The 27,455-nt window shown below is 39.4% G+C and overlaps 3 protein-coding genes across 3 annotated transcripts in view; 1 reads left to right on the top strand and 2 right to left on the bottom strand.

Annotated features, from left to right (window-relative positions):
* The window catches only part of LOC138593995 (testican-2-like), a 28,664-nt gene extending 16,984 nt beyond the window's left edge, over positions 1-11,680 (top strand). Inside the window, exons 3-9 of the mRNA XM_069665084.1 lie at positions 434-542; positions 1,067-1,181; positions 1,860-1,979; positions 2,106-2,324; positions 6,726-6,788; positions 7,592-7,729; positions 9,289-11,680. Coding sequence (XP_069521185.1) covers positions 434-542; positions 1,067-1,181; positions 1,860-1,979; positions 2,106-2,324; positions 6,726-6,788; positions 7,592-7,729; positions 9,289-9,434 — 910 coding nt within the window. The 3' untranslated portion in view covers positions 9,435-11,680. The remainder of the gene's footprint in view (positions 1-433; positions 543-1,066; positions 1,182-1,859; positions 1,980-2,105; positions 2,325-6,725; positions 6,789-7,591; positions 7,730-9,288) is intronic.
* Positions 11,681-13,526: 1,846 nt separating this feature from the next.
* sar1aa (secretion associated, Ras related GTPase 1Aa) lies at positions 13,527-19,416 on the bottom strand. Its single transcript, XM_069664614.1, has 7 exons — positions 19,378-19,416; positions 17,837-17,903; positions 17,512-17,631; positions 16,562-16,627; positions 15,759-15,862; positions 15,533-15,664; positions 13,527-15,410 (listed from the first exon to the last, which is right to left on the bottom strand). Exons 2-7 carry the CDS (start codon positions 17,892-17,894, stop codon positions 15,294-15,296), a joined length of 597 nt encoding a protein of 198 aa, XP_069520715.1. The 5' UTR covers positions 17,895-17,903; positions 19,378-19,416; the 3' UTR covers positions 13,527-15,293.
* Positions 19,417-20,454: 1,038 nt separating this feature from the next.
* On the bottom strand, positions 20,455-24,603 carry ppa1a (inorganic pyrophosphatase 1a). The gene is made up of 11 exons (XM_069664683.1): positions 24,543-24,603; positions 24,297-24,361; positions 23,499-23,552; positions 23,087-23,206; positions 22,928-23,014; positions 22,720-22,846; positions 21,347-21,474; positions 21,097-21,182; positions 20,823-20,892; positions 20,566-20,605; positions 20,455-20,480 (listed from the first exon to the last, which is right to left on the bottom strand). Exons 1-11 carry the CDS (start codon positions 24,601-24,603, stop codon positions 20,455-20,457), a joined length of 864 nt encoding a protein of 287 aa, XP_069520784.1.
* Between the last annotated feature and the right edge of the window lie 2,852 nt (positions 24,604-27,455).

The raw sequence follows: 27,455 nt of genomic DNA, 5'->3' as shown, positions 1-27,455 counted from the left end.
AAGCAAATGTTAGCATGCTAATTAGCAAATGTTAGCATGCTAACATTTACTTGGATGGATAAAATTGTCTACCTTATAGCCGATGTTCAGCAGGTTTTAGCCATGTTGTTTTGTGCTTGTTAGCTAATTAGCAAATGTTAGCATCCTAATTAGCAAATGTTAGCATGCTAACCTTAACTTTAGGTGGATAAAATTGTCCACCTTATAGCCGATGTTTAGCACATTTTAGCCATGTCATTGTGTGTTAGCATGCTGACATTAGCATTTAGCTCAATACATTTACAACCTCACAGCTAGCATGTCTGGAGAATTTTGTTTCTTCTTGTTAATTGTTATTTTTCAGAACTGTGAGCATCACTCGGTTGGCATTTTAGAGACAGCTTTCTGTATTTTGGCTGGACTGACATTTTTATACCTTTCCTGTCATATTCAGAGTCAAACTGCCCGTGCAGCAGGAGGCTCATGAAAGCAGCTGCAAGCCTTGTCCTGTTGCTGCCTCCACGCCCGTATGTGGCTCTGATGGACACAACTACGCTTCTGAGGTAAAAGAACATTTTCTCCACCAGCATAACTCTTTGAGAGCACTCTACCTCTTACTCAGATAATTCCTCTTTTTTGCTTTATTACTGGATCCTGCGGCCATAAAAACCCTGTAAAGAAATAGAAAGTGGCCGTGTCATCGCTTTAAATAATGAGAGGAGTCCAGTCAAGTGCTGTTTCCTGCTGCGCTGACATGTACGTGGGCGCAGCGGGGCAGCGCAGTTCATCACTGCTCGCGGGAGGACAAGTGCATCAGCTCATCGTGCCTGTGTGATTAATGACTGACGTTGTTTTGAGTGGCAGCACCGAACACCGACCGCTGCCAGGACTCTTTATTGATTTATGTATAGTTTTTAATTTTGACCTTGCATGAGAAGGCAGCGGAAAATGACAGCTCATTCTTGCTGCCTTTCTCTAAGTGCAGTGTCTCATCTGAATGAGCAATCTCTTTTTTCCTGCGGTCACCCCCATAAATACTTAAACTGCATCTCTCTCTCTCTCTCTCTCTCTCTCTCTCTCCGTACAGTGTAAGCTGGAGCAGCAGGCCTGCCTCACAGGCAAAGACGTCAGCATCATGTGCACTGGCTTTTGCCCCTGTGCCACAGCCCCTGTTACCATCACAAATAGTGACACCAAACGCGGCAAGTGCCTTTTTATTTAACCTTCTTTTATTCATGCACCTTAATATTATGATTCACAGCTCCCTTTTTATATCAATGTCATCACTTTCATGAGTCAAAGCTTCAAAAAAAGAAAGTTCTGATGCATGCTGTCTGCATGACAAATGTTCCCACCAAACCAATCAACCCAATGCTCGAGGTTCGGGATCAATACGCACCAATTTCAGAGATTACTGTTATCCAAATATCCTCTGTGTGGGTCAACTGCTCTTTCAATCATGTAGTAATTAATTATTTAGAGTGTACACTATCTATCATTGCAGCCAAACAGTATTGATTGTGCAGACTCTGGGGCATGTGTAAATGCCAATTGATCAAAAGGATGAAATGTTACTCCTGTTTTTCATCTGTAAGTGCTCAGCCTGGGACTGAAAGTGGATAACAGCAATTTGCTGCAGCAGAGTTAATCGCGAAATAATGTTTTCTCTGATTAGCGGATCATGCAGCTGTAAATGACATGAATGAAACCTCGGGAGCTTTACAGCGAGGGAAACCTATCGTTCTGTTCACTGTACATCTGTAAGAGCGGGATGAAGCAGTGCTGACTCGCTTCCTGCTTTGTTGGAAGGTGAGTCAGATTGCTGTTAAGTGTCTGCCAGGGTTTTGAAGACATGGATTCCTTTTCTTTTGCTCCCTCAGAGGGCTGCACCGGCCAGGACCTGGCAGACCTTGGCGACCGCCTCAGAGACTGGTTCCAACTCCTTCATGGAAACGCCAAGCAGAACAACTCTGGCAAGCTCCGAGCTGGCACCGCTTCAGGTTAGAAAACTCTCAAAGCAGCTTTCGTCTCTGCTGCTCTTCCAAACTTACAACTCAATTGTCTATGCAAAGAAAAGTGTTACAAAGACAAAGGAACTGAAGTGCTATGTAAATTACTCCTGACAGCGTTGGACAGGAGCCTGGTAGCAAGCTGCAAGGACTCCATCGGCTGGATGTTCTCGAGGCTGGACACAAACAGCGACCTGTATCTGGACCAGGCTGAGCTGGCTGCCATCAACCTGGACAAGTACGAGGTCTGCATCCGACCCTTCTTCAACTCCTGCGACAGCTACAAAGACGGGAAGGTCTCGACGGCGGAGTGGTGCCTGTGCTTCTGGAGAGAAAGTGAGTGATGGAAACTCCACTGAAGAAGAGCTGAGTCTTTAAATTAGTGAATTAATAGAAAGGTTACATCACAAGGAAGCAGAGGGCAACTTCAGCCTCTCCCTAAACACTTCCTGTTAAAACAAGCTGTACCAAACTTTCACTAGACGTTCGTCCTGACACACATACTTATACCTCAAAACCAGTGGAGTAACAGTTCTTATAGAGGAATAGTTTGAATAGTGTGGGGTATGCTAGTTCACTTTAATGCTGAGAATTTATTAGAAGATCAGTACAACTCTTATGCCTAAGTATTTAGCTCGAAACAGGATGCGATTAGCCTAGCTTAGCATCAAGTCTGGAAGCAGGGGGGAAGCACTTCATATATAAAACTTTTGACCCTACCACCAGGGAAGTAACTACTCTTAGAGGAAGAGTTTGATATATTGTGAGGTATTTTAGTTCACTTTAAAGTTATAATCTCAAAGATAAATAAACGGTAATTGCACACTTCCCAGATATCCAAACAGTGTTACATGTGTGACGTCCACGTTTGGCTCTGGTTGTAACTCTTGATTTTCCTGGCTGACGGTCGCTTTCCTTTTTAGACTGTTTGCCTTCATCTGAGCGTCGAGTTTGTTTCTTTTTCTTTGGATTTTCACTTATTGTTGAAGTTGTATCTGTAGTCATCGATCTTTTCTTTTTTTGTTCAGCCATAGTAGATTACTGTTTACTCACAGGACTTGCAGAGACCGGAAAAGCAGCCGCTTAGCTCCGCCTACCCTCTCTGGCAGACCAACCACTGCTGGGCAATTGAAAACGCGTCACTAACTGGGCGCCGCTTGTGATTTATTCCACCGAAGTCGCACCAAACACCAATTCTGTAACACTGCAAATGCAAAGGCTTTCATCAGTGGGCCGTAGGCTCACTCACCATAATGTCACCTCATTCGGCAATAGTTACTTTAATGTTGAGAGTTTTAGCACTACTCTTGTACATCTATTTTGTAGCTAGAACTGGATGCAATTAGCCTAGCTTAGCATAAGCCTGGTAGCAGGGAGAAAAGCTAGTCTGGTTCACAAATACACCTTAAAGCACCTCTTAGCATTTAAATTCCCTTAAAACACAAACTTATAATTATACATTTCTGTTCTTAAATGGCTCAAACACAGTAGATATATCGGGTTTATTAGTGACCTTTCAACATGCTAATATTTTTCGCTGGTTTTTCCCTGCTTCTATCTATATTCAAAGCTAATAGCCTCCCGGCTCGAGCTCCATATTTATTTCCGAGATATGAAAGTGGTATCAATCTTTCCATCAAACTCCCCGCAACAGAGTTAATAATTTTATTTTGCAAAAATGTCAAACTAATCCGCCTCGTCTGAAAGCCTTCAGGCACTTTTATTACAGCAGCATTTGCCAGACTAATCAACACCTCAAACCACATTCTTGTTGTCTGTTGCTTCACTTCACTTCAACCTTTGGCAGTTTGCACAAACTCACGCTTGCTTCTGCAACATGCATCTCTATCCCTCCAACCATCCAGGTCTGATGATATTCTGAGACATGATCAGCCGTTCTGCTCCCCTGCTGAGAACAATCTCGACAAGACCTCTTTGATCTGACTCATCTGTCAGATTGCCAGAATCGCTTTCTGGCAAATCGAAAAGTCCTTCTTCACGGCCTCTCTGAACTCTGCCCACAACTGAGTTTTGTCTCTCCAACATGCTGCAAGAAAAGCAGCCCTTTTCAAGTTATTATTTTAAGTTCTCCTAGAAACACTTCTTCAGCTTGATGGTTTCTTTCTCTGTTTGTTTTCATGAGTGGTTTCTTAAGACGCTGCCAAAACAGGCACCGGTGACTTTCAGGTCAAAACACTGACGAATCAGCCTCTGAAATGTCCTTCTCGGGAATGTGAGATAAAGTTCCCAGACAAAGGTCTGCCAAACCTGAAACCAGGTACATACATGAACTTTCCCTTTGTACAGTCTTTTATTAGCACAGAAGTTCAATAACAAAGCATCATTGTGTTCCAATCAGGAACCAATTGATGCCACCTCTCTGGTTTCTCTGTCATTAACCGTGTGGCTGATGAGGTTCAACATTTAGACTCCTGTTTTTCCCCAGTGCAAAATATTATGTACCTGGTTTGAAACCCAAGGCCAGCAGGGGCGTGTTCTCCCTATCTCTGCTTGGGTTCCTCCTGGGTACTCTGGCTTCCTCCCACAGTCCAAAGACTTGTTAGGTTCATTGGTGACTCTGAAATTGCCCGTAGGTCTGACTTGAAGCTGGTGTGATTGTCTGTTTCTATGTTTCAGCCCTGTGATTGACTGGCTACCTGTTCAGGGTGTAACCCGCCTCTCACCCAATAACAGCTGGGATAGGCTCCAGCATCCATGTTGACCTCAAATGATAAGCAGTACAGATAATGGACATACAATATCCAAAGATTCTTGTGCTGTAGGTGTTTTAAATAGACTTGTTCTGACACAGATACCAGTATCCGAAATGGCATCAATACCACTGAAAATGAAGGATCAGAGACTGCACCTGTATGCACCAATCTGATGGCCCTGATTTACCAGAAACCACTCACCTAATTTATGCTATTTTTTAAACTACAAATTCTCACAACAAAACCAGCGGAGTATATGGGCTGTCCTCAGAGAGAGAGAGATGTGTCCAAATAAAATCTAGACAATGACGGAATGTTTTACGGCACTCTTTCTCTGCATGAATATAAAGATGGTTACAAAGGCTTTTATCAGAGCCAGACTAAACAACGAGAGCAATCATATCACATCCATACCAATGACTGTATGTATAGCTGTATCTTGCGCTGGTGACGTCATTGAGAGCCAGAGCTGCACAGTAGAGATCGGAGGGTGGAGCCACCATAGCCACTTCCGCTAACCAAAACACACATTTAACTAACCAAAAAGAAATCGTAAATATCTCGCACAACAGCTTCTCGTGTTGGTCTGAAGCAGCCGTTCACAGATATGTAAACTTCAATGACTGTAGTGATTGTTTAGTTAGTTAGTTACTCTGCTTATCCAGAACAGATCGGATGCAGGAGCCGTATTTGTCAACAGAGCTGTCAATCATCCTTTTTACAGCATCACATTAAAACTAAACTTGTCAGAAGAATGAACTCTTGGACGTAAATCAGCATGATAAGAACTAACTATAATGACAGAAACCATGTTTGAGAAAAATGTAGTTAGCGTGCATTTTGATTTTATAGTTTGACTCATGTCCCATCTGTTAACATGGAGGAGGCGGGCTTTATGACCTATACTGCAGCCAGTCAGCAGGGGGCGATAGAGAGGGTTTGGCTTCACTTTGAGGGAGCTATCATGTCGTCCATCTTTTTTCTATGATCCCTACAGGGTTCGTAGTAAACAGCTGTTGAAATAATAATAATAATATCTATGTTGTATTTCCTCATTGGTATCAGATATGTGTTATGGTTGTGACCTATAGCTAAGCTTAGGTATTAGAATTAATATCACAAAGGAATAAACAACTTTTAAATGTCACAGAATATTGAATCTGGGTTTTCGACCGGATTTAATGGTATTATTTTGACAAAAAGTTCTTTTTTTTAATCAAAAACATTAAAAGCTTGTTTCATTTCACCACATTCACCACACAGAGTTTAGAGCATTTAACCAGAGGTACATGTAGACACGGTGGGTCAGGCAGAATGATCATAGGATGGATCTGAAAAGCCCCTCGTGTGCTTGAATATTCATGTTGAAATGAAGCAGGCTTTTGAAGCCATGTTCCTGATATTTTATGCGTAGTGGTAAAACGTTAAATGATCCGCGCTCGCTAAGAACCTGCACTCACTGTGCTGCTTTAATTTGGCTGTATCTGCATGTGCACTGTTTGACCTTTACTGAGCAAATACAGGATATTCGTGGCACTAACCTCATTTGCACGCTGATTATGCCATTGATCAAGCATTTAACCTGCATGCGATAAATTACACTGACTCCCTAATCAATTTTTCATTATGAGCTGGTGGTATTTATAATTGACTTCACACTTAGCCATCAAGTGATAATGTTTTTATGGGAACAAGACGTCACATTACATGTCTAAAAATGGCCTTTACAGTGAAGTCTGTGTTGATTTAGAAGCACTCAGGAGGTTTATCGCCTTGTGGGGGATCAAAGCACGGCGTCCTTCTCTGCTTTGTTTTCATATCTATCTCGTCATTCTGTATGTTCTTTCCACTAAGCTTTCAACAATTGATCGGGCTCTGAGAGAATGAAACATAAGACGTCTTAAACAAATCGATACGGCAAAAAGAAGCGTAATAATGAAGAGCATTGATTGAGATTAAGTTCAGGGAGAGCAATTTAACTAACGTCTGTCTGTCATCGCTTTCTTTTGTTTGATTCCGACAGAGCCGCCGTGCCTCGCCGAGCTGGAGAGGATCCAAGTGCAGGAGGCGGCCAAGAAGAAACCTGGTAAATGCATCGATCATGCGAGAACTGTGAAGCTCAATATGCATTCGATTGGGGAATTTCAAACAAAACTCTCGCATTGACACACCTTGCGGGCAGGAAATCAACACTAACTCTCGTCAGATCCCTTAAAGCCACGCAAGGCTACATGGAGTGCACTGTGTGTTAGCTGGCATGTTCCCCCGCGCTCCTCCTGGGTCTCTGGGTGAACTTACGTAACAAGGCGCATTGAGCTGCAGGCGAGAGGAGCCGGAGGAGGCTCATTTAGGAGATCAAAAGTGCACGGCTATAGCGGGATTAGACCTTAATCAGGCTGAGGGTGGAGGGCGTGGGGGGGGATTAGCTTCTGAGAAACCCAATGCTACCGTATCTACTATTTATCATGCTCCACATTCTGCAGCGCTGCCTTTCAGTGTTCTGCTTCAAACGCAGAGATGTGTTTTTCCATCCCTGAAGCCCACTTGTCTCATTGTTTGTGTTTTCTCTAGATTTCACAGAGAACGGAGGGTAAGGGGGGGGGGTGCCGCTGCTTGTTAGGGAACTTTGCTTCGGGTTTGACAAGAGGGTCCTGAGGGAGGCTGAAACAGAGGAGCTGTGTCACTGAGGCTGTCGCTGCATTTTCACATGCCAGTCTCAAAGAATAAGGAATAAGCACACTGTATGAAAGAACATCAAGCTGCATAGAAGTCCTCATATCCAAATAGGGAAGCTTGCTCCTTCTCCACGGTGTTATCTCTATCCTCACTGAGATGTTAGCATGTGTGCTAAAATGTTCAACGAACATGCACGTGTGTGTGTTCTTGCAGGGATGTACATTCCCAGCTGCGATGAAGACGGCTACTACAGGAAAGTTCAGTGTGACCAGAGCCGAGGGGAGTGCTGGTGCGTCGACCAGCACGGTGGGGAGATGACGGGCACCAGAATCCATGGCAACCCTGATTGCGGTAATTTATGGGGCTTAAGGGGAACGGTGCGCAGCAGGAAAGTCCTTCTAGTTTTGGATTCTTTTGTTTGTAAAGGAGTCCTTGACGTCGTCATGGAAGAAATGGCAGTGCAGTGTTTACTGTGACTTGTTTATAATACAATTTAAGCATTATATGCAACATCATGGTAAAACCTGAAGGGAATATCTTCAAATACAGCAGAAATATTCACTTGGATTTGAGGATTAGCTGATTAGATTTTGTGGTTAAACGCAGACTTAATTATGACAAAAAATGTTCGTCAGCGATCTACGAGACGTTGAAGAGCTCAAAATAGATCGTTGATAATACAAACTGACGACACGTCTCGTTAACGAGACGGGACTTAAATGTGCTCACAGAAAAAGGGACATTTTATGGGTCATTCGACGCTTCTTCCTCACAAAAAGGAGCGATCACCGGCTGCTTCCTTCAGTCAGACTGTTTTAATGAGAAGCGATAATGAATGTATAAAAAGTTATTACAGTAAAAACTGACACTGCCTGTGCAAATAAGGCAAGAGAGGAATGTGTAGCATGTGCTAGTGCAGTCTCGGATCCCATCGGATATTGACGATATAGCCTCTGGGCGCCGGGCGGTAAGCCTTCCTTTTCCGCGCGCTGCATTGGTACAGAAAGAGAAACCGTTTCCTTGTGTTTACTTGTTTATTAACGGGTCTTACCTTTGCTGAAATTTCAACATCATGATGCAGATTTGTAAGAAGTCAAAATTAAGGTTTGTCATGTCTATGCCCATGCAGAACATTATCAGGAAATACTTAATGAGAGGACAGCGCTTTACAGCAGATTGAACCTGTATCAGGCTGATTGAATTAGTTTCAAAAGAGACTCATTTTGACTAATGTCTGATGACTTTTCGTTGACTAAAACTAGACTTAAACTATAGAGGGTAAAAATGATTAATGTGACTAAAACTAATGAGCATTTTCGTCTTAAGCTCAAGACTAAATCTAAAATAGCTGCCAAAATTAACAAGGTCAAAGGTGAAGGTCCCACTAATGTCCGTCCCATTCTCTTGTATGTCATATCCCAGAAATGCCGGGAGGGCTTTTATTATATTGAACACAAAAGTCCTCGTTGACTGACGTATGTGAATTTTGTGTGAGAATTTAGAGGTCAAAGGTCAATGGCATATAATTTCTTGGGAAATAACTCAAGAATTGCTACGTCAATTACAACACAATTTCAAGTGGTTGAAGTGATGACCTTTTTTTTACCTAAAAGGTCAAAGGTCAACTTTCAATTGTTATCCTTCCTTAACAGTTATTGTCATATTTGTTCTTTTTATAAATCTGTTCATTTTCTAGTTTATGAAATGTAACAAAAAAAGTGGAAAAGTCCATCATAAGATTGTTTGTCGGCCTCATGTCTAAAGTTGAAAAAACTTTTAATGAACTAAAAAGCAGAAACTCTTCACATTTTAGAGGCATGATAAGCTAGTTCTAATACATGCTAATCAAGCTAAGCTAATTGTTTCAGCATTTACACAAAATCATTCCCCGTGTGTTTAACCTTTTCTAGATGAAGTGGCGGGATATTCCGGAGACTTCGGGAGCGGCGTGGGATGGGAGGATGAAGAGGAGAAGGAGGCGGAGGACAACGGAGAGGAGGCGGAGGAGGAGGAAGAGGAGGAGGGCGAGGCAGACGACGGAGGATACATCTGGTAGAACTGTCTGACCCCACACAGGAGAGCCGAGTCGCAGCTGCTGGCCTGAAAATCCGCAGGGACGGCTCTCTCCTGACTGCAAAGGATTTTGGGATTGAACTGTGGAGGAGTGGAGTTGTGTATCAGCCTGGTGCGAAATGTGGTGCTGGTCCAGTGATGAGACGATGACCAGTTTTTGTCTTAGATATGTGTAATTGCTTCATTCTCCTCTCTGTTTTTTGAGCGACAGAGCTTTTTGTTTTGCCGTCCTGAGAAGCAGGACCCACCAACTACTGCGCCATAGGTAGCTAAAGTCCATCAGAGTTCCTATCTCGTCCGACCGCCATCTATGCATATAGAGATTACCAGTAATTTTGTATTGTGTGAAAAATTGTTTGAGTATCAGAGCCGCCGTCCCACTGGAATCAGAATTTAAAGGAATAGTTTGACTCTTTGGGGAAAGTGCTTGTTTGCTTTCTTACAGAAAGCTCTGTGGGAGGCTTGAACTCTTATGCTAAATATGATGCTAGGATAGGAGAAGATTAGCTTAGCATGAAGACAGGAAACAGTTGCTTGGCGCCGTAGAAAATAATAAGCCAGTTAAAAACGTTTATATTTTCTTTCTTTAATCTGTACAAAAACAACGCTGTAAAAACATGTTACATGCGAGACTATCTATGAAGCCTCTGCCCCAAGAAGAGAAATGTTCTGCAACATTACAGACAATGAAAATAGAGTTTATAAAACAGCTTCAGAGATGCTAGTAGGCATTTCTTTTTTACTTTGAGATGGACCCTGGTTTGTTGTTTGCCCCTAAATCTTTCAAGCAGCATTCCTCTTTATTTTTACATTATCAGTGTGTCAAATGTGAAAACAATGTGAAAGGGTTCGCTTGCTGGGATGAACTCACAGAGAACAATCATCTGAACCTGCTGCTCACCTTGGCTTTTAAGAGCTTTAAAGCAAGTCTTGTTTCCCCTCAGTGAAAAGGCTTTGAAAACCCTCTCTACACTATCCATCCACCCATTATCTATACCTGGAGCCAATCCCAGCTGTCACTGGGCGAGAGGCGGGGTACACCCTAGACTTATTGCCAGTCAATCACAGGGCTATCACATAAAGACAGACGACCTTTCACTGCTTTTAGAGTCAATTAACCCAATGAGCATGACTTTAGACTGTGGGAGGAAGCCGGGGAGAACATGCAAACACCACGCAGAAAGGCCCGCTTTGTCCAAACTGGGATTGGAACTAGGGAGCTTCTAGCTGTGAGGCGACAGCGCTAACCGCTACACCACTGTGCAGCCCCTCTCTGCGCTACCTTGTCCAAAAAACAACAGAGACATAGCTAGCATTTAACTAGTGAACATATTGGTGAATTGGAGACCCAAACTGAAGCAAAAAGAGGGTCAATATTCGGCTAAATCAATGCTAACGTTGCTCCAAACTGCTTGGTGTGCTGCTAATAACTGCTAGCTAAAAAATTCAACTTAAATGTTGAGAATATGTCAGTTTTTTGTTCACAATTTGTTTCCGCTGCCCCAAAGTGGCAAAAAAACAAACATTAATTGTAGCTTTAAGATATGCTAAGCTAGCTGCTGTTTTAGCTTTATATTTATGATACAGACAATAAGTTTTATTATCAAATAGAAAGTAAATAATTATTACCCAAAATGTCAAACTTTTCCTTTAAAGCAGCTCTGTGCGACCTTGTTATGTATTTCCAAACTGAATCTGTAAATAAATCCAGTGTAAATGACCTGTGAAGCGAGCTAAGAGGATTTCAGGTAACTACGGTTTAAACCGCCTTTACGCTAAAGGTGTAGCTAACACAGCTCAAAGCAGTTTTCAGATATTACTGTACATGCTTTACAAATTAACAGGAGACTCAAACAGGACCTACATTTCCAGTCGGATTTCTATCATTGAAAATCTGTAGAATGTACTTTAACGACCTAAACTGCTCCGACAGTAGAAACCACGAGCCGCTCCTCTGCTAACTCTGAAATCATGTCAAAGAATGTGCCACAAATATGTTTTATTTTCGGTTTGCTACTTGTGTTTGGAAAAAAATGTGTGCATTACTTGAAGTTCTGTGTGTATACTTGAATTCACATTGTAATTTTTTTCTATGAGAATATTGTTGCCATGTCTTCATTCATGCTATTGGTAGGCCAGACATTTGGTAGTTTTTAGTATTGCATGTTAGTGAAAAGTAAGAATGTACTTCTAGGCTGAGCACTTTACTAATAAAGGCACTGGAGCCAAGCTGTGTTTTCACTTTAATCTTTTACAGCTATTTCGGGGGATGAAAACGATCACCCAGAGAGAAATTACATTCAGTTTGCGGCTGCCGCGACAACCGAGTCGCACTCCATCATCCTCTGTATTTAATGATGAGTGTTTTTGCGATGATACTGCTAAGATAAAGAAAGCAACACTGTGCTTATGGGTGCCTTAGGGGAAATTAAATGAATTTGTAAGATAAAAGCAGGTTGATTCTCACTGTTGGGGAGAGGACATGTATCACAGACTGCAGCGCTCAGCTTTTTTACCTCAGGAGATCCATATTTTCAAATTAAGCTTGGGTGCTTTAACAGATTTGATCACTCTATTTTCAAGAACACACCAGCCCACCTTACAAATATTATATTGCGTATAAACTGGAGTGTGAATCTGAATATTTTGCAGCACAGAACTACTTTCACACGACCTCTGTTCCCCCACCTGGTGTGAAACCCTGATTGCTGAAGCTTATTACAGCTAAAGCCTGTAACAACGGCGATTACCTCTGATTATGTTTAACAAGGCATTAACTAAATACAGTTTTATCATCATGCACAATCACGGAGCCTGCAGTGGAAGCCTAACAAGCAGGTGGGGAAATTTGTCTGGGCTGTTTTGGTGCAAAGCTGCCACCCTATGCTAGAAGAACAAATTACAGCCAAATGATTTACAGCTAATTGACCACACTGTCTGAGGGCATATTGAGGATCAAGTCTGCCATGGTTGGAGCTGTATCACATTTACTTTAGTGTGATAAGTAATTCTTTGTTTACAAGTTAATGAAGAGAGCATCACCAAAGTTACAACAATTCATCCTGAGGGCAACATGAACGTATGAAACTAAATTTCATGGCGGTCCATCCAACAGTTGTCAAAGCATTTCACTGAAAGTCAAACAAAAACTTCCTTACAGGCCCCGGAGGTTAAGTCATCTGGGTACAATGAATTTTTGTGCCGATCCATCTAGTAGATGTTGAGATATTTCTAGCCATGAATAATTTCTAACACTGACAGGCAGAAAGTGAAGGGCAGCAAGCATCGGGATAACAGTCACTTCTCTTGGAGTGTGTAAAAAGCCTGGAAGTAGCACTCTGCAATTTACTGCAATTTGATGATACTAAATCAAAGGCACATCAAGAAAAAAGCCCGGAGATAAAAGCACCGAGAATAAAAACAAAGCCTCTGTGATTTGTGAAAGAAAGGATGATTTACTTTTTACTTTGCTTTCTGTTACTCAGAAATGTTTCATCTCCCTTCTCAGGGCTTTGCCAGGGAAAAAGAACAACTGATTGCAAGTATTGACCCACCAAAAAAAAGTATTTTGTTGGCTTCTTTTGAAAATGCCAGCCTTGCAATTTACCCATATCCTTAATTGGTCCCTATTTTTATGACACTTAGTGGTCAAATAATAAAGATATTGTTGGATGCAGTAAAAAGAAATTACTGTTCCATTAAAAATCCATTAAAAAAACTATGTCAGAGAAAATGATAAGTGACCCACAATAGAGCCCTGGGGGACGCCACATCAAAATGGGGCACAAGAAACCATAAAAGAGAAGGACCTCAGTATTGATCACCTTTTATATCTGGATCTTTTGTCAGCTTGTTTATTCTCAGATATCTCTCCTCTCAGGTGTTATTCACACTTGTTTTTCCCTATCAGGCCTAAAGCGTGTAGCAGTTGCTGCGCAAATAATCAAATGTGACAAGCCCTGAATATTGCTCAAGCGCCACTAATGCATTTTCTTTAAACCCCTGAAAGAAGAAGACGCTAGTAACTTTAAACTCTACAGCTGAAGAAAGTTACACGTCAAGTTGAGTCGAGAAAAACAGGTTGGTTTTAATACATTTGAACGACTAAGCACATAGCATTATCATTATATGTTGATGTTGTCTTCAAGTTTAAATTATATGCACAAATACTATTTCAAGTTATAGTCAGTAACAAATAACTCTCGTACTATATAGTGTCTGCTGAAGGTCATATACTGTACAAACATTTACATCTGTATTATACACAATTTACAGGAATTCAGCAACGGGTACAGAACACTGTTGAAAGGAAAAGCAGTTTGTTCACATTCACACTCTCTCAGGAAACACTCGAGATTTCTGATATCAAATCAGTTTCATATCTGCTGATCTCAGTCACAAATATCCCTGCATATGTTCATGAACAGAAATGTTACTCTGTAAACATGGGTTGCAGGAGACAGATAAAAAGGGGCACGATAATCAAGCTTCTGTTCCGACTTCTCATAATAAGGATACAAATGTATACAGGCAATAAACCTATGCATGATTAAATGTATAAACGCAAAGAACAAAAATACAACGGTATCATAACAAGTGTTAACATATAACAACCACAAGTGCACTCTCATATCTTTTCTGATAATCAAAAAGTACATTTCCTGTTCCTGTTGCAATTCAACCCTGCTGCGCAGCCTACATGCTGATTACATGCCACTGTGTCGCTTCATAATAAAGTAATAACACAAAATAAATCAATTTCAATAATATGTCAGGATACCAAAGAACAGGCTCAGAATTACATATATTCTTTCCTACATACATACAGTTGAGAGGATTGTCTCTACTACAGTACAATAGCTCAGTCTAATTTATTGCTTCCTGACATATTAATAGTGACAATTTAGTCAGTTATAATAAAGCAAGAGCAGCCAGTGAAAGCCATTAAAGTTTTGTATTCACATTTTATCTTTGAGTTCTGTACTAAATGCCCCAAAGTCAAAGATAATGAGGAATTATTTCAGTCCGACTAACGCACTAAAATACAAATTAGCTGCCTTCAACGCAACATGTAACATGACTGCACAAATATAGGAAAAGATGTAACAAACCAATTTCATCAAAACAGTGAGATGCAGATTATCCGCACCCTTCAGTGAGCAGTTCAATTTGACTCAGATGATTTTTTTGTTTCCAAAGGAGATTTGACATCATTTTTGGCTCAGGGCTCAGCATGGAAGAAATGTTTTGTTGAAGTCTAATCTCTCTCCCTGCTAATCCTGAAGTCATTAGCATACATCTTTGGCTATGTGCTTTGAAGGCAGTGGCTGCGTCTCATTAGGTTAAATGAACTAAAAGTAAACATATGTGGTTATTTGTTTATGTTAAAATCTGAACTCTGCCATCTTTATCTGATGTCAGACAAGCAGTTAACTTTCAAACACAATCTTCACTGACCCTTTTCTTACCCCTTACTTCCTCATAAATTCTAAATAAAGCTGTCAGCCTCTTCCATAATAAATAAAACCATAATAAATAAAGCAACACAGATGTGTACATATCTACATTCTTGCATAATGTTTGACTACTCATGTTACATCTCATAAAACTTTCACATTAATACCACATAAAGGACAGACAGTTCACCATGAACCACTTTTAAAAGTTTGCATAGAAACCTTTAAATCCTGAATAAATGCTTTAAGTATTCAAAGAATATGCTCTTAGTAATGCCGTTTGAAATGCAGGCTGAGTGACACCAGCAAAGACACAAAGTCTTTGTCATGCTCTATGAAAATGTGTCAAGAAAACATCCCCTCTGGTTAAGCTTCAGTGCTGCGTGTCAGTCGATGTACTGTGATAACCATCTGAAACCTTCCCCGTAGCCTTGTTTTTTCAACACGCTGCACATGAAAATCTCCAGCGGTCGGGCGTTCAGCTCTTTCAAAGACACACTTCCCTGTGTATGACAATACAGATAAATGAGGGCTACAGTCATCAGGCACCAGGACATGTGTCCACATGCACAGATCAGTTCATTACTTTACAAATGAAAGACGTAGTCTGCAGAAGCACACGTACCTTTCCGGTAACTTGACCATCAAGAGCAAAGGCTCCCCTCAGCCCTCCTTCACTGATGGCCTCAGGACGGTCGATTTTATTACCTAACACCAACACTGGGACATTGACTATAGTCTCATCTCCTAAGAGAGCCTGGAAAAAACACAATAATCATCAATCTACTGTTAGAAAACAGCAGTCAGTTGTGCGTGATGGAAAACAGTTTGTAACTTGTGTTCAGTCTTACATCGAGTTCAGTCTTTGATTCTGTGAGCCTGTCGTGGTCTGCACAGTCTACAAGGAAGACGACTCCGTTCACAGCTGGGAGGTAGTTCTTCCACACTCTCCGAGCTGTCCACAAAGAAAAAACAGCAAGGGAATTATAGCTGGCCTCACAGCAATATGATAGTAATCTTTACTGTCTCTGTGTACAATCATAAATTGATGCAATCTTTATATAGTGGTTTGGGGTTCAAAGGTCAGAATGTCTCGGGGAATAAGTCTCTCTAAATGCCCGCCAATGAAGCCAAAGTATGGAGAAGAAAACAGGAGAGGAACAGGAGAGCGAGGGAGCTGTCAATCAAGGATGTGAAAACACCTGTATAGGAGCCTCATCATTTACCACAAGATTTAGAATACTGTTACAATTACTGCAAAGCAAAACTATGCATGAAATAAAATCTTCTTTCCTCATACACATTTTCTTCCCCGCTGGCACAACTTTTGTTTTTCCATTTCAATGTGCTCAATAATTTCACGATCAGTAGTTCCAGAAGGGCTGATTTGAATCCCCTTAAATTGTACTAATTATACAAATCTGCACTTGATGGCGACAGAGACACCATGTGGCAGCCTTGAGAACTGTGATTGGAGAGATTACTAATAGCCAATGTAACATGGTGTAAACTCACAAAAAGGCAACTGACAATAATTTTAACAAATATGTATTTAATAATCAGGTAAACTGATTTCAAAATAACAATTAGGTTTAAAAAATAAATACATTTCTGTAGTCATTAAAGTGTCATTTTTAGCAAAAAAAGTTCTTACCTTGTACATGTCCCCCCAGATCAAAGGTAGTAAATGTCATCCCACCGATTGTCAGCTCTTCAGATGCTTTGGGGAATAAAAATCAAGATTTTCTTTTTATTCAAGTAATATTTTGGTTTGCACAATGAGGGCAACAAGGCTAGAAATTACGGAGTAACTCACAGTATGATACAATCCCTATGTTTTTCGACATGACACCAGGATACTCTATATGGCATAGATTGCAATATAGTCATCCATAAATAACCTCGTCTATTTAACTGAGGAGAAGAATATACCCCTTAATACAGTGGTTCTCAAACTTCTTCTGTCATGCCCCCTTTGACTTTTTCAGAACAATAACAATAAAGTTCAATCTGTGCTAAGACACAGAAAAACAACAAACATATTTTTGCTGCAGCTGCCAGACGTTTCAGACATATAACACAGACAGGTCTCTTTTCATCTCCTACCATATTCGCTGTAAATCCAAGAGCAAGATAAGCGTCATCATATTTTTTTGACTTATTGGATTTTGGCGGTTGGTCAGCGTTAACGTCAACCAACGTCGTCTTGTTGGTTTTGTTTTCGCCCGTGTAATATATTTGTCCATTGGCAATGCTAGACTTTTTCTCTGTGTGTGTCTGAATGTGAAATCTGTCATGGAAATCACCAGGGCAACACGTTTGTGTACTGTGCGACCCGAAAATGAGTCCGGGTTGTCCAACGTCAAAACATAGTTTTGCCTGCTACATTTTCCAAACAAAAAAAAAACCACACCGGAGCGGTGAGGCGCCCCACAGTTTGAGAATCACTGCCTTAATAGGTCAAATAATTTTTTAAGATGTAATAATTCATACTGTGTTTATTCGATGCATAATTAACTCACATTAAACAGACCTGAGCCATTAATATAATTCTGCCCCTACATGGCAAACTAGGATCACTCTACTATCTGAATTCTTCCTTACTTGGATGCAGCGTTGGCACGTGCTGGCCGAGTCGATCATCTTTCAACATGTGTAGGAGGGTTGTTTTGCCAGCATTGTCCAGGCCCAGGAAAACCAGCTTCCCACTCTTTTTGTACAGACCTGGAAGGAAACATTTAACAAATGCAGCAGAAATAAACCACATTATTAATCCAAGGCCAACCTAATCCCTAAAGTGGAACATAATCAATACATAAATAAACACTGGACTGTAAAAATACTTATGGTATTGCTTCTTATATTTAATGGGAAATATGGATGGTCATTAACATGTTTAAATCAATGCAAAACAGCACACATTACTTACCTAAGAACTGTAAAACACTACTAAACCCCCGGTAGATCCAGTCGAATACAAATGACATCTTGATGGTCTGAAACCAGCAAGAAGTTACATTAGTATTAAATCATACTGCACCAAAATAATACAATGCCTGTGTTATCAGTAAAGTGATGATAATGATTTATTAACTTTGGGGCTGGGATTTTTTTTAAATGACAATAACAGGTCCAATGACAAAACCCTTAAAGTCATACTGTTACTGTTAATAGAGTGTTTCAGTTGATACCTTACCTTAAAGTATCATGAATTTCCCCACTGGGGATCAATAAAGGGTGATCTTATCTATACCCAGCACTATAGGCCTTTTTCACAGAAGACTTTTTAGCAAATCACTGTCGGAAAATGCCAGGTGTTTATATTAGCATTAATGTTGGCTGTATTCCATTTAGCTATTTCAATTTCATGGTCCTGGTTGTGTGCATGCTGACTGCCTGTCATGGCTTTCTCAGACACCTGAATAGAACAGAACCATTCAGTTATTATTAACACCCGCTCTTTTCCTCCTGTTAGAAGTCAAAATGTCTGCTGTGAAAAAAGCCCATTAAGATTCACACTGCACTGGTTAATATATAAAAAAGATGGACAAGATGCAGAAAGACCCATCAACATAACACTGAAGAATGCTCCTAGGTGTTAGGTCATGTTTTGGCATATCAATGCAAGATGAGCACAGGTAAAATTGATGATAACATTAAAAACAGCTGCAATCAACTTATGTGATCTGTATCAGGGTCCTGGTACTATGCATGCTGGCACACTTTCATGGCTTCGTGGGACTTTTAGTAGAAGGTGGCACCTTCAACAAAATTATTTTCACCTGTGTTTTTCCATGTATGCCAAAGTCAAAAATGTCTGCCTTCAAAGAAGGACTATAATCGCATTACATTACATCATACAGATGTTTTTAGCTATATGTGACGTAACAATACAGCTCCACCCCCACGTGAAACAGGTGGCTAACGGTACCCTTAAGCTACCTGTAAGCAAATGTAACTATTGCTTCCACATTTCATGGTTCATTTAGATCAAAATGAGCTTGTCCGTCAAAACACGTTTATTTATTATCACTGTTTTCGGCTGTGATGTTGAATTCAGCTCAAAGGAAGCAACAGGTTCGAATTATCGATGTAACTGTGTAATAAGCTAGCTAACTTACCTTACAGTCTCATTTAACAGCGAAATTTGCTAAACTGGTGTAACGGTGTAATGTTTCGGCTTTCAAAAACACTGAAACATGTGAACCATGTGTCCATTTGCTTGCTGTAGTATGCTTGGTGAACCGACATAACGGTTGTGTTAGAGATAACGGTTTTGGCTAGTTAGCATTAGCATATTAGCTAACATTAAACCTCTGCCTTCGGTACTTTATAGGGTCTGATCTGGTGTATGTCAGGGCAACGTTAAACAGTCTACTAACGCTTTTGTGCAAACACTTTTAACTCCTGTCATTAAACAATATGTTCTATTGTCTTTTTTGTATCTATCAGTATATTATACTGACTTACCCACTCGGCACTGCCCAGGTAGCCCAACGCTCAGTAGTGTTGGTGGTCTCCTTGGAAACAGCAAATCTGAGTTCCGCTTCTTCTTCTTCGTGTGTTAGAATTCGGCGTTTAGCATCCGGTCCATAGCAGCAGCGCGCACTCGTGTTGACGGCTGGGGAAAATCCCTCCTTTACGCTGTTGCAGAAATAAATGTCCTGCATTACTGTGACCTTTAGAAATACAAACCCCTAGCCTTAATTTCCCTTTCCTTTACATTGTTTTTTCATAATATTGTTTGGTTTGGTTGTATATTTCTGCCACTACCATAAATTTGTATATTTTGCCTATTGTATATATTTAGAAAAATGTACATTTTTCCTCAAGTATCCTGTTTTTGGTTTGTTTTATTACTGCATCCTTTTTTTTGTAGATATATTATATTTCATTATATTTTATATATCCCTTTTATCTAATATTAACCCTTTTAATTGGAGCCTCCCAGCATAAGAATTTCACACAGTTGTACTTTTATAACCGTTTAATACTTTCTTCATGTAAGCTAACACGGCACCATATTTGCATGTTCTCTGTTTGAAGGCATCTAGTTCTTTCTGCAGCTTATCCTTTATTAACAGATGCATACCGTGAGGCTCAACCAGTTACAGAAAACAATAACCAGATCCTTGTAGTGTTTGTAGCTATTACTTTTAAATAAAATTGTATACTGGTATTGCCTATAGTGCAGTTAATTGTGTCTCCTTGTGAATTATCTGATGTATGACCAAAAATTGGTTTATGCTTCTAATTTCATAGATCACAGGCAGAGTACACAATACCAGGGGATTAAGTGTTCTTTATTGTAAGTGTCCATTATTTCAGGCAACTATAACACAATTGTGAAGTGTCGTCACACGTGTCGTCAATCACACAACAAGCAGTTTGAAACTACACCATCAGACATCCACAAAGTATTGAACAAAGAATCCATTAAATGCAACATAAAATAAAAAAATCTATTCAATCCAGTTCATGTGCTGATGCGCTTCGATGAAATCAGATGAAGAAGACAAGTGAAGAAATGAATGAAGGATTTTCCTCTTACTCATAGTAGAACCATTTGTCAACTGAAAAACAAATAAAACATGTCATTTCCATAGAGTAAAAAGGTATGAAAACTCCACTTTAACAAAGTAATGTACAAACGCCCACCTGAGCTTGGAATGGGATCTTCAGCTCCAAAATCACAAGCCTGTAAGAAACCGTCATATTGGTGTTATTATTGCCAAAAAAAAATTGTGTTGAAGGTCTGTTTCCTATTCTGTGAAAAGCCATATCTGTCTATTGCCACTTCACTAATGATCCTCTCCTTTTGCGTGAGGGCTTGTGTGTGCTCTGTTAATCATCTCATTAAGGAATGGTTTTACACTAAAGCTGCTAACATGGATTTGAAAATAAAACAGACTTACAGACTTAACCACAGCCTCTGCGTCCCCAGCAGAGCAGCAGAACGGACTGTCAGAGATGCTGGTGTTCATGCTGATTCATGAGAGAGATAAAACAACAGAAATCCAGCTTTAAAATTGTGTTCTGATACTGAGGGAACCAGAGAAGCATTATTTAAAATGTCAATTTTATCTTGGCTACATCAACAATGTTATGCCAGGAATGTCACTCATAGCATTCGTCACGCATATAAAAATAAAGTCCATATAGTTACAGCTGAATATGAATTAAACTCACCAGTTTAACTCTCCAGCATTGGTCTTCTTAGAAATCAGTGCCTTCCAAAAATCATGAGTGCTCTTGACTGTTTCAGTGGCAAAATCCTGCAAAACATAATTTTTATTCACAATAAAAAAAGACAGATTTCCCTAATGAATAAAGCAAATACACTTAACAGAATAATACATGATGTGTAAAACTGAAAAACATGTTCTTTTATTCTCAAAATAAAACACAAATACAGTGTATAAAAGCCTTAAAGGTGTACCCTGTCCTTGAACTCCCCGTTGAAAGCAAACTGGTTTTCAGGTTTCCCGTCTGGGACTTTGTATCTTTTGAACCAATCATAAGTTGCCTCCAGGTACCCGGGCTTGAGTCGTCTTACGTCATCAATATCTGCAACGAATCGACATCAAAGGAGAACTCTAAAATTCAGAATAACTTGTGTAACTGAGGGCACATTTGCCAGTACTGCAGCAGCTTCTGATGTATGGAGTCTTGAGAATGCCATTAAAAAAATGCATGTGGAAATAAAAAAAAGGGGAATTATATGTATGAAGTTTATATTGACATATAAGGTTAAATAGTGTACAAAAGGAAAATATAAAGATGTTAATGTTAATCCCTTCATTTTTCCTTATTATACGAAAAGGATAAAAATAAATCAATGATCAATTATGACATTATGGGAACAAAAAATAAAATATAGAAAAAGATTTATATTTATTTATATATATATATTACATATATATATATTATATACTGTATATAATATACATTTATTTAAAAATATTTTGTTTAAAGAAAATAAATGAATACACAAAAATAAAAAAATGTATGTATTATTTTATTTACTTCTTATATTACTATATTTATTTACTTTATCCCTATTTAATTCACAAATTTATTTTCTTATCTTTTTTTAAAGATAAATTATTTTTTATGGCACTCTTATAACTTCATACAATTGCATTGTCATGAGTCATTCTAGTTTAGTTATGTTTTTGTCTTTTATTTCGGTGTTCAGTTATTATTTCTTATTTTACCTTGTCACTTTGTCTCCCTGTCATGAGTTTCAAATTATTTAGTTTTGTGTTTAGTGTATTCCATGTTCGGGTCACAATTAAGTCTTGTTAAGTATTTCACTTGTGTTTTTTTGATTAGATCATTTCCTGTTTTACTTTGTCACCTTGTCTCTCGTGTTGGTCCACTTCCTGCCTTTGTGTTTCCCGCTTGTTTGATTATGTGCCCTGACCTGATTGTTTTCACCTGCCCCTTGATTGTCTCACCTGTGTCTGATTAGCCTCACCTCCTAATTTTATTTAGTCTGTGCTCCACTGTCTCATGGCCAGTTCATTGTCGTCCATCATGTGTGAGTCTATGTCCCTGACCTTTTTCTGGATTATCTTCGTGCCTCCCCTGATTTCCTCGTTGCTCCTCATGTTCCCTTGGATTACCTTTTTCCCGGTTTTGTTTGTAAGTTTTTTGCTCTGTCTTTTGATTTTCCTTTTTGTCTTTTGTTGGAGTTTAGATTTTGCTTGTGCATTTTTGCCTTTTATTTAATTAAATCCGTATAAGTCTGCTTCTGGGTCCTCACCTTTTTGTTAAATTTGAAATCGTGACATGCATATTTAATCATACCGTTAAAGTCGCCAGCTTCAGGGTCCTCAGTATTGATCACAATGACCTTCCAGTCTGTTTCTCCTTCATCTATCAAAGCCAGAGTTCCCAACACCTTCACTTTGATGATTTCTCCTCGAGAACACACCTGGAAATCAAAGACACATTTTTGAGAAGAACTGAATTTAAACTGTATTTTTAAATCCTGTAGTCAGAGCTGTGACAGTACCTTATTTCCTATGTCACATATATCAATAGGATCATTGTCTCCACAGCAGCCTGTGTCACTGTCCTTGTGGTTGGGGTCTTCCCACGTCTGTGAGAGGAGAAAACACACGTTTGATGGTCTAGTTTCCTATTGTTTGAATAAAATCTTAATAGGACTCACCTGTGGAATAGCGCCGTAATTCCAGATGTAGCCTTTGTGAGGAAAAACATTCGCTACATAACGAAGATTCCCTTTCTTCAAGTCTTGTTTCAGTGGATTGAGAGGATCTTTGGTGGCAATCTGATAAACAGAAAACACACAATAATAATAAAAACAGATGGAAGCACTAAAACAAAGGTGTCACAGAATTGCTAAAAATCATAATCAACTGAAACCAAAGTACCTAACATATTACTATTTCATTGTCTTATAATTTTTTTTAATATATCATTTTCTACCAGAATCTGTCGCACATCATAACTGCCCTTATACATGGTAACAAGTACAGTCCTATTATTTGTGTACATTTATTTGCACATTTGTCGTATTAAGTGAAAATGTAATGTTATGATTTTAAAAAATGTGTACATACCTCCATCTTTGCATTTGTCCATCTTGGAACTTCCACAACGGCATGAAAAATATTCTGCAAGACGATCAGAAATTAAGTTTTGTTACACCATGTATAGATTCTCTTTCTTGTGCATATGTATTTCTATGACAGACCAAAACAGACCAAAGCTCTGCAGCGCCAAACTAGAAGTAGGCCAAAAGAAATGGCCGATGTAAACAGTATTGTGTAAGTGCTTAGTTAACACTTGACATCCAACAATTGGATTGTGTAACTCCAAAAGCTAAATGACGTATTGCCAATATAACACCGTTAAAGTAGTGGGACAGGAACAAAACCTCTCTGCAAAAAAAAATATTTTTTCACATATGATCTATACCAGCCACGCAATGGACTCTCTTAAGTGAACCTTTATTTCACAATAAAAGGCCCTGTGTTGCAGTTTTATGGTGCCGTTTTCTCCCTGAACTATAAGTACAGTTCTTGGAGTCAGTTAAGGTAACACTCGGACTGTGGCCCCCAGGGGGTGCAGGGATAAGCATCACTCAGACACTGAAGACAAATTGAAAATTGGCTCTAGTGGTGAAACTATCCTGAGGCCAAAACAGCCACAAACACGGGATAGGCTACAGTGACTCACTTTGGTCAACTGAGTATATCATTATTTTTAAACGACAAATGGTAGGTACAGACATTGCCTAAAGGAAAAGGTAGTGACCATGTACACAGCACAGCCCGACCAACAAACTTTGTACTCCAAATGATACAAAGACAGCACTACTTTTGAAAGGAAGTTTCTCTATTTACAGTGATGCTCACCTCTGCTTCATTTGCGTAGACAGGTATGTCATGGAATGGAGAGATGTATTCGCCTGCAGAGTTTTCTGTAAAAAGGAGTAAAGCATTTTTTAAGTTAAATTTCAACGCTATGAGGAACAATAAAGTGAGAGCTCTCCAATTACTTGTCATTACAGTTACTGCTAAAGCTACAAGCTAATCATTAAAAAATGCACAATGCAGGAAGGAAAAACTCCAATAACATAAAAACTAGAAAGGAGGGCTTACTAAAAAACACCCTGTAGTCCTGAGTGTTCGGCCTGCCCCTCTCCTCGATGCTAAAACTCATGTCTGCTGTTGGTTTCAAGTCTCCCTCTGTTCTCTGAGCGATAATTCAGGGAACTAAGAAGCTCCTGACTGACAGGCAGTCATTGAGAATGAGGCAGCAGGCATGCGCACTGCTTAAGCCAAGGTTAGAGACCTGACAACTGCCTGCAGGTGACAACAGGGCTGCTGTATGAAGACATGACAGAGCCATGCTAGCTTGTGTTTGCTTGTAACATTAGCATTTGTAGCTAGCAACCTAAGCACAGCTCTGAGAGAAGAAGAATCTGTTCACAACACTTCAACACTTAATCCTTGCTGCCACATGCATGCTAATGGCATGGTTGTGAAGTTTGTACCCTCTTTACATGATAAGTGATTTGTTTCCCATTCCCCTCATGTAACCCTCTGTGGCTCTTGAGAGCTCTTTTCAGGCAAAAACAGATGGAGCTGACCGGTGTTAGCAGTAAACCAATTAACAAGGCAGGATTAGCTAGCGTGCCCGTGTTGTGGCTTCTTATCCCTGGAGTTTCACTGTAACTATTTGATAACATACTTATCAGCCTATTTTTAGAATCATTGTGTGTTAAAATATGTGACTTATCCTCCTTTTCACCTAAATCCATCATTCCAAACCGGTAGCATGGTATACTGATGGTAATGAGTGGCAACTTGGCTTGATTTGAATGCTGAGTAGGCTAATAGTGTGACCAAGTACTACTGTAACTGGAATTTTTTTTTTATTTCAAAAAAAGACATATAAATATCTTAAAAGATATACATTTTATTTGTTATTTGTTTTTGAAAATTTGTAGAGATTTACTTCCTCATTATTGCACATCTAGGTAAGCTAGTATGTTAGCTTACGGTTAGCTAACATATTTCCTTAGTTTTCAGTTTGTGTAAAGCAACACCTTTAAAATGTGGCTGTGCATAGTGGTGTGAGAGGAACAAAATTGACATATTGAAGCCTCATGAACTGCTACTCACCAAAATTTACCAAAGTACAGTAACATGCTTACTATACCATCATGGTAGTGACAGTGGTAATTTACAATACCAGTTTTTATGCTAACTGCTACTTTTTCTTTTAAATAATGTTACATAATTTATCTGTGATATAAATATTATTAAATTACAATAATAACCCAACAACTGTCGGGCACTATGGAGAGAACACAAATGCAGACAACACAGAAGTAACTTATGAGAGTTTATTGAGAGTTTTTTTTTTTCAAAGCCAACAGGGTTCAGGGAAAATAAATGTGCCACCTTGGGTCAAAAATCTAAAAGGTACGGCTGTATTGCAAAGGTACAAGGGCTGGGTGAAAATCTTTGTTGGCTCAGAAAAAAGTGCACAAAGTCAGTAACAGGTCACACAAACAGGGCGTGAATAAGTGGCTTGAGAGATTGGCATGAACACAAGACAATCTGGCAAAGGGGTTGAGGGAGTTGCTAAAAACACTGAAGAGCCACCATGGTGCCATTAAATTTAGTGTGCTAAATACATGTTTATTATGGGACTCATTCACACCTAATTAAAATGGTTTGTAACTGCAGTGTTTATAACATCATGCACAATTGATTCTGTATTTGTGCACTAGGATTGTTGGACACTAGGAATGATAAAATACACAGTAAAAATGACCGTAGTATTCCTCTCTGGTGTGTATACTGTATTATCAAAGCAAGGTTAGTCAGAGGGCAGCATGATGCACACATAAGGTCACAGATTGGCAGCAGAGGAGTCATGTGACTAAAGCCTCACACTAAATATTTCTCTTGACCAGAAGACTACTTTGGCTAATTTAGAGTCATGGCAAACTACCCAAACATAACATAGCAATTTTAAGCCAAAAGTGTTTCAAACAAAAATGGGAAATAAAAGAAAACTGGAAATTGTTGAATGCTTCACACGATAACGCTGCCCTGCTCATCTTGCTCTCCTGTGTTCATACACCACAAAAGCTAAACATAGCTAGCCAAAACATCAGCTTACATGGGATCCAGACTCAGCAGTGTCGCTATTTAAAGAATTCTTGAAAAGCTTGAGCACAGTACTCTGAACCTTTGTCTATAGACGGATCTGAAGACACATTTAGAGATAGTGGGATTAAAGGCTTGATCGGTATTTATGTTGCTATCTGTCCTAAATCAAGTCTATGTGGTGTTTCCAGCATGCAACTGAGGACCAGACAAATTCCAAACATTTCGCTTATCTCTAATAGATTTGTTTTGTTTATTGGTAGTTTTGACTAATATAGAACTAGTGGAGAATGTGTTCCAACTGTTTTGATTGTCTTTTAAACAATTATTCGAGGTGTATGTCTACCTAGTGTTAAAAAAATAGAAGAAGGATATGTCAATGTGAACCTCCGTAAGTTATTAATAAAGCTAGAGCTGAAACAGTTAAACAGTTGGCAGAACTTTAATTGGCAACTTAATTTACACATCAATATATGTTGTATTATTTGCCAGAATGCCAAACAGTCTCTGATACCAGCATTTCAAATGTATTCTCCCTTGTTTACTGCAGCTGTGTAACTCCAAATAAGACTATCAGGCGATGCCTCTGAGAAGTCCTGATAAATATTTTAGACATTTTCTTATACAAAGATAATCATTAATTCAATCATTGTTGGACTGATCTTAAATAGAAAATAATTGAAAGTTGCAGTGTTAAATGAAACACCCACACATCTCTAAGCCCTTGTGTGTGATCTAATAATAATAGACCCAACCACCGCATAGTTTCAGCAATGAATCCAGGCCCAGTTTAAAAATAATAACACCACACTGCATTGTTTCCAGAGCATACTCTTTATTTGAAAAACTTTTTTTATACTATCAAAAGTAATAAATAAGTCATGTTTTTCT

Source organism: Semicossyphus pulcher, unplaced genomic scaffold (assembly GCF_022749685.1).
Source record: "Semicossyphus pulcher isolate SPU_LCO1_2020_fin unplaced genomic scaffold, fSemPul1.0.p SCAF_16, whole genome shotgun sequence".
NCBI lineage: Eukaryota > Metazoa > Chordata > Actinopteri > Labriformes > Labridae > Semicossyphus > Semicossyphus pulcher.
This window is presented reverse-complemented; position numbering and strand designations above follow the sequence as displayed.

What these genes read in the sequence shown, in the direction of transcription:
- ppa1a (XM_069664683.1), bottom strand. Translation starts at nt 24,603, where the DNA reads ATGAGTTTTAGCATCGAGGAGAGGGGCAGGCCGAACACTCAGGACTAC. An exon ending in ACGGGGAGTTCAAGGACAGG is followed by an intron (nt 21,183 to 21,346) that starts GTACACCTTTAA and finishes TATGTTTTGCAG; the next exon opens with GATTTTGCCACTGAAACAGT. An exon ending in AGATCCCATTCCAAGCTCAG is followed by an intron (nt 20,481 to 20,565) that starts GTGGGCGTTTGT and finishes TTTGTTTTTCAG; the next exon opens with TTGACAAATGGTTCTACTAT.
- sar1aa (XM_069664614.1), bottom strand. Translation starts at nt 17,894, where the DNA reads ATGTCATTTGTATTCGACTGGATCTACCGGGGGTTTAGTAGTGTTTTA. An exon ending in TCTGGGGGGACATGTACAAG is followed by an intron (nt 15,863 to 16,561) that starts GTAAGAACTTTT and finishes CTTTGTGGACAG; the next exon opens with CTCGGAGAGTGTGGAAGAAC. An exon ending in ATGGTCAAGTTACCGGAAAG is followed by an intron (nt 15,411 to 15,532) that starts GTACGTGTGCTT and finishes TGTCATACACAG; the next exon opens with GGAAGTGTGTCTTTGAAAGA.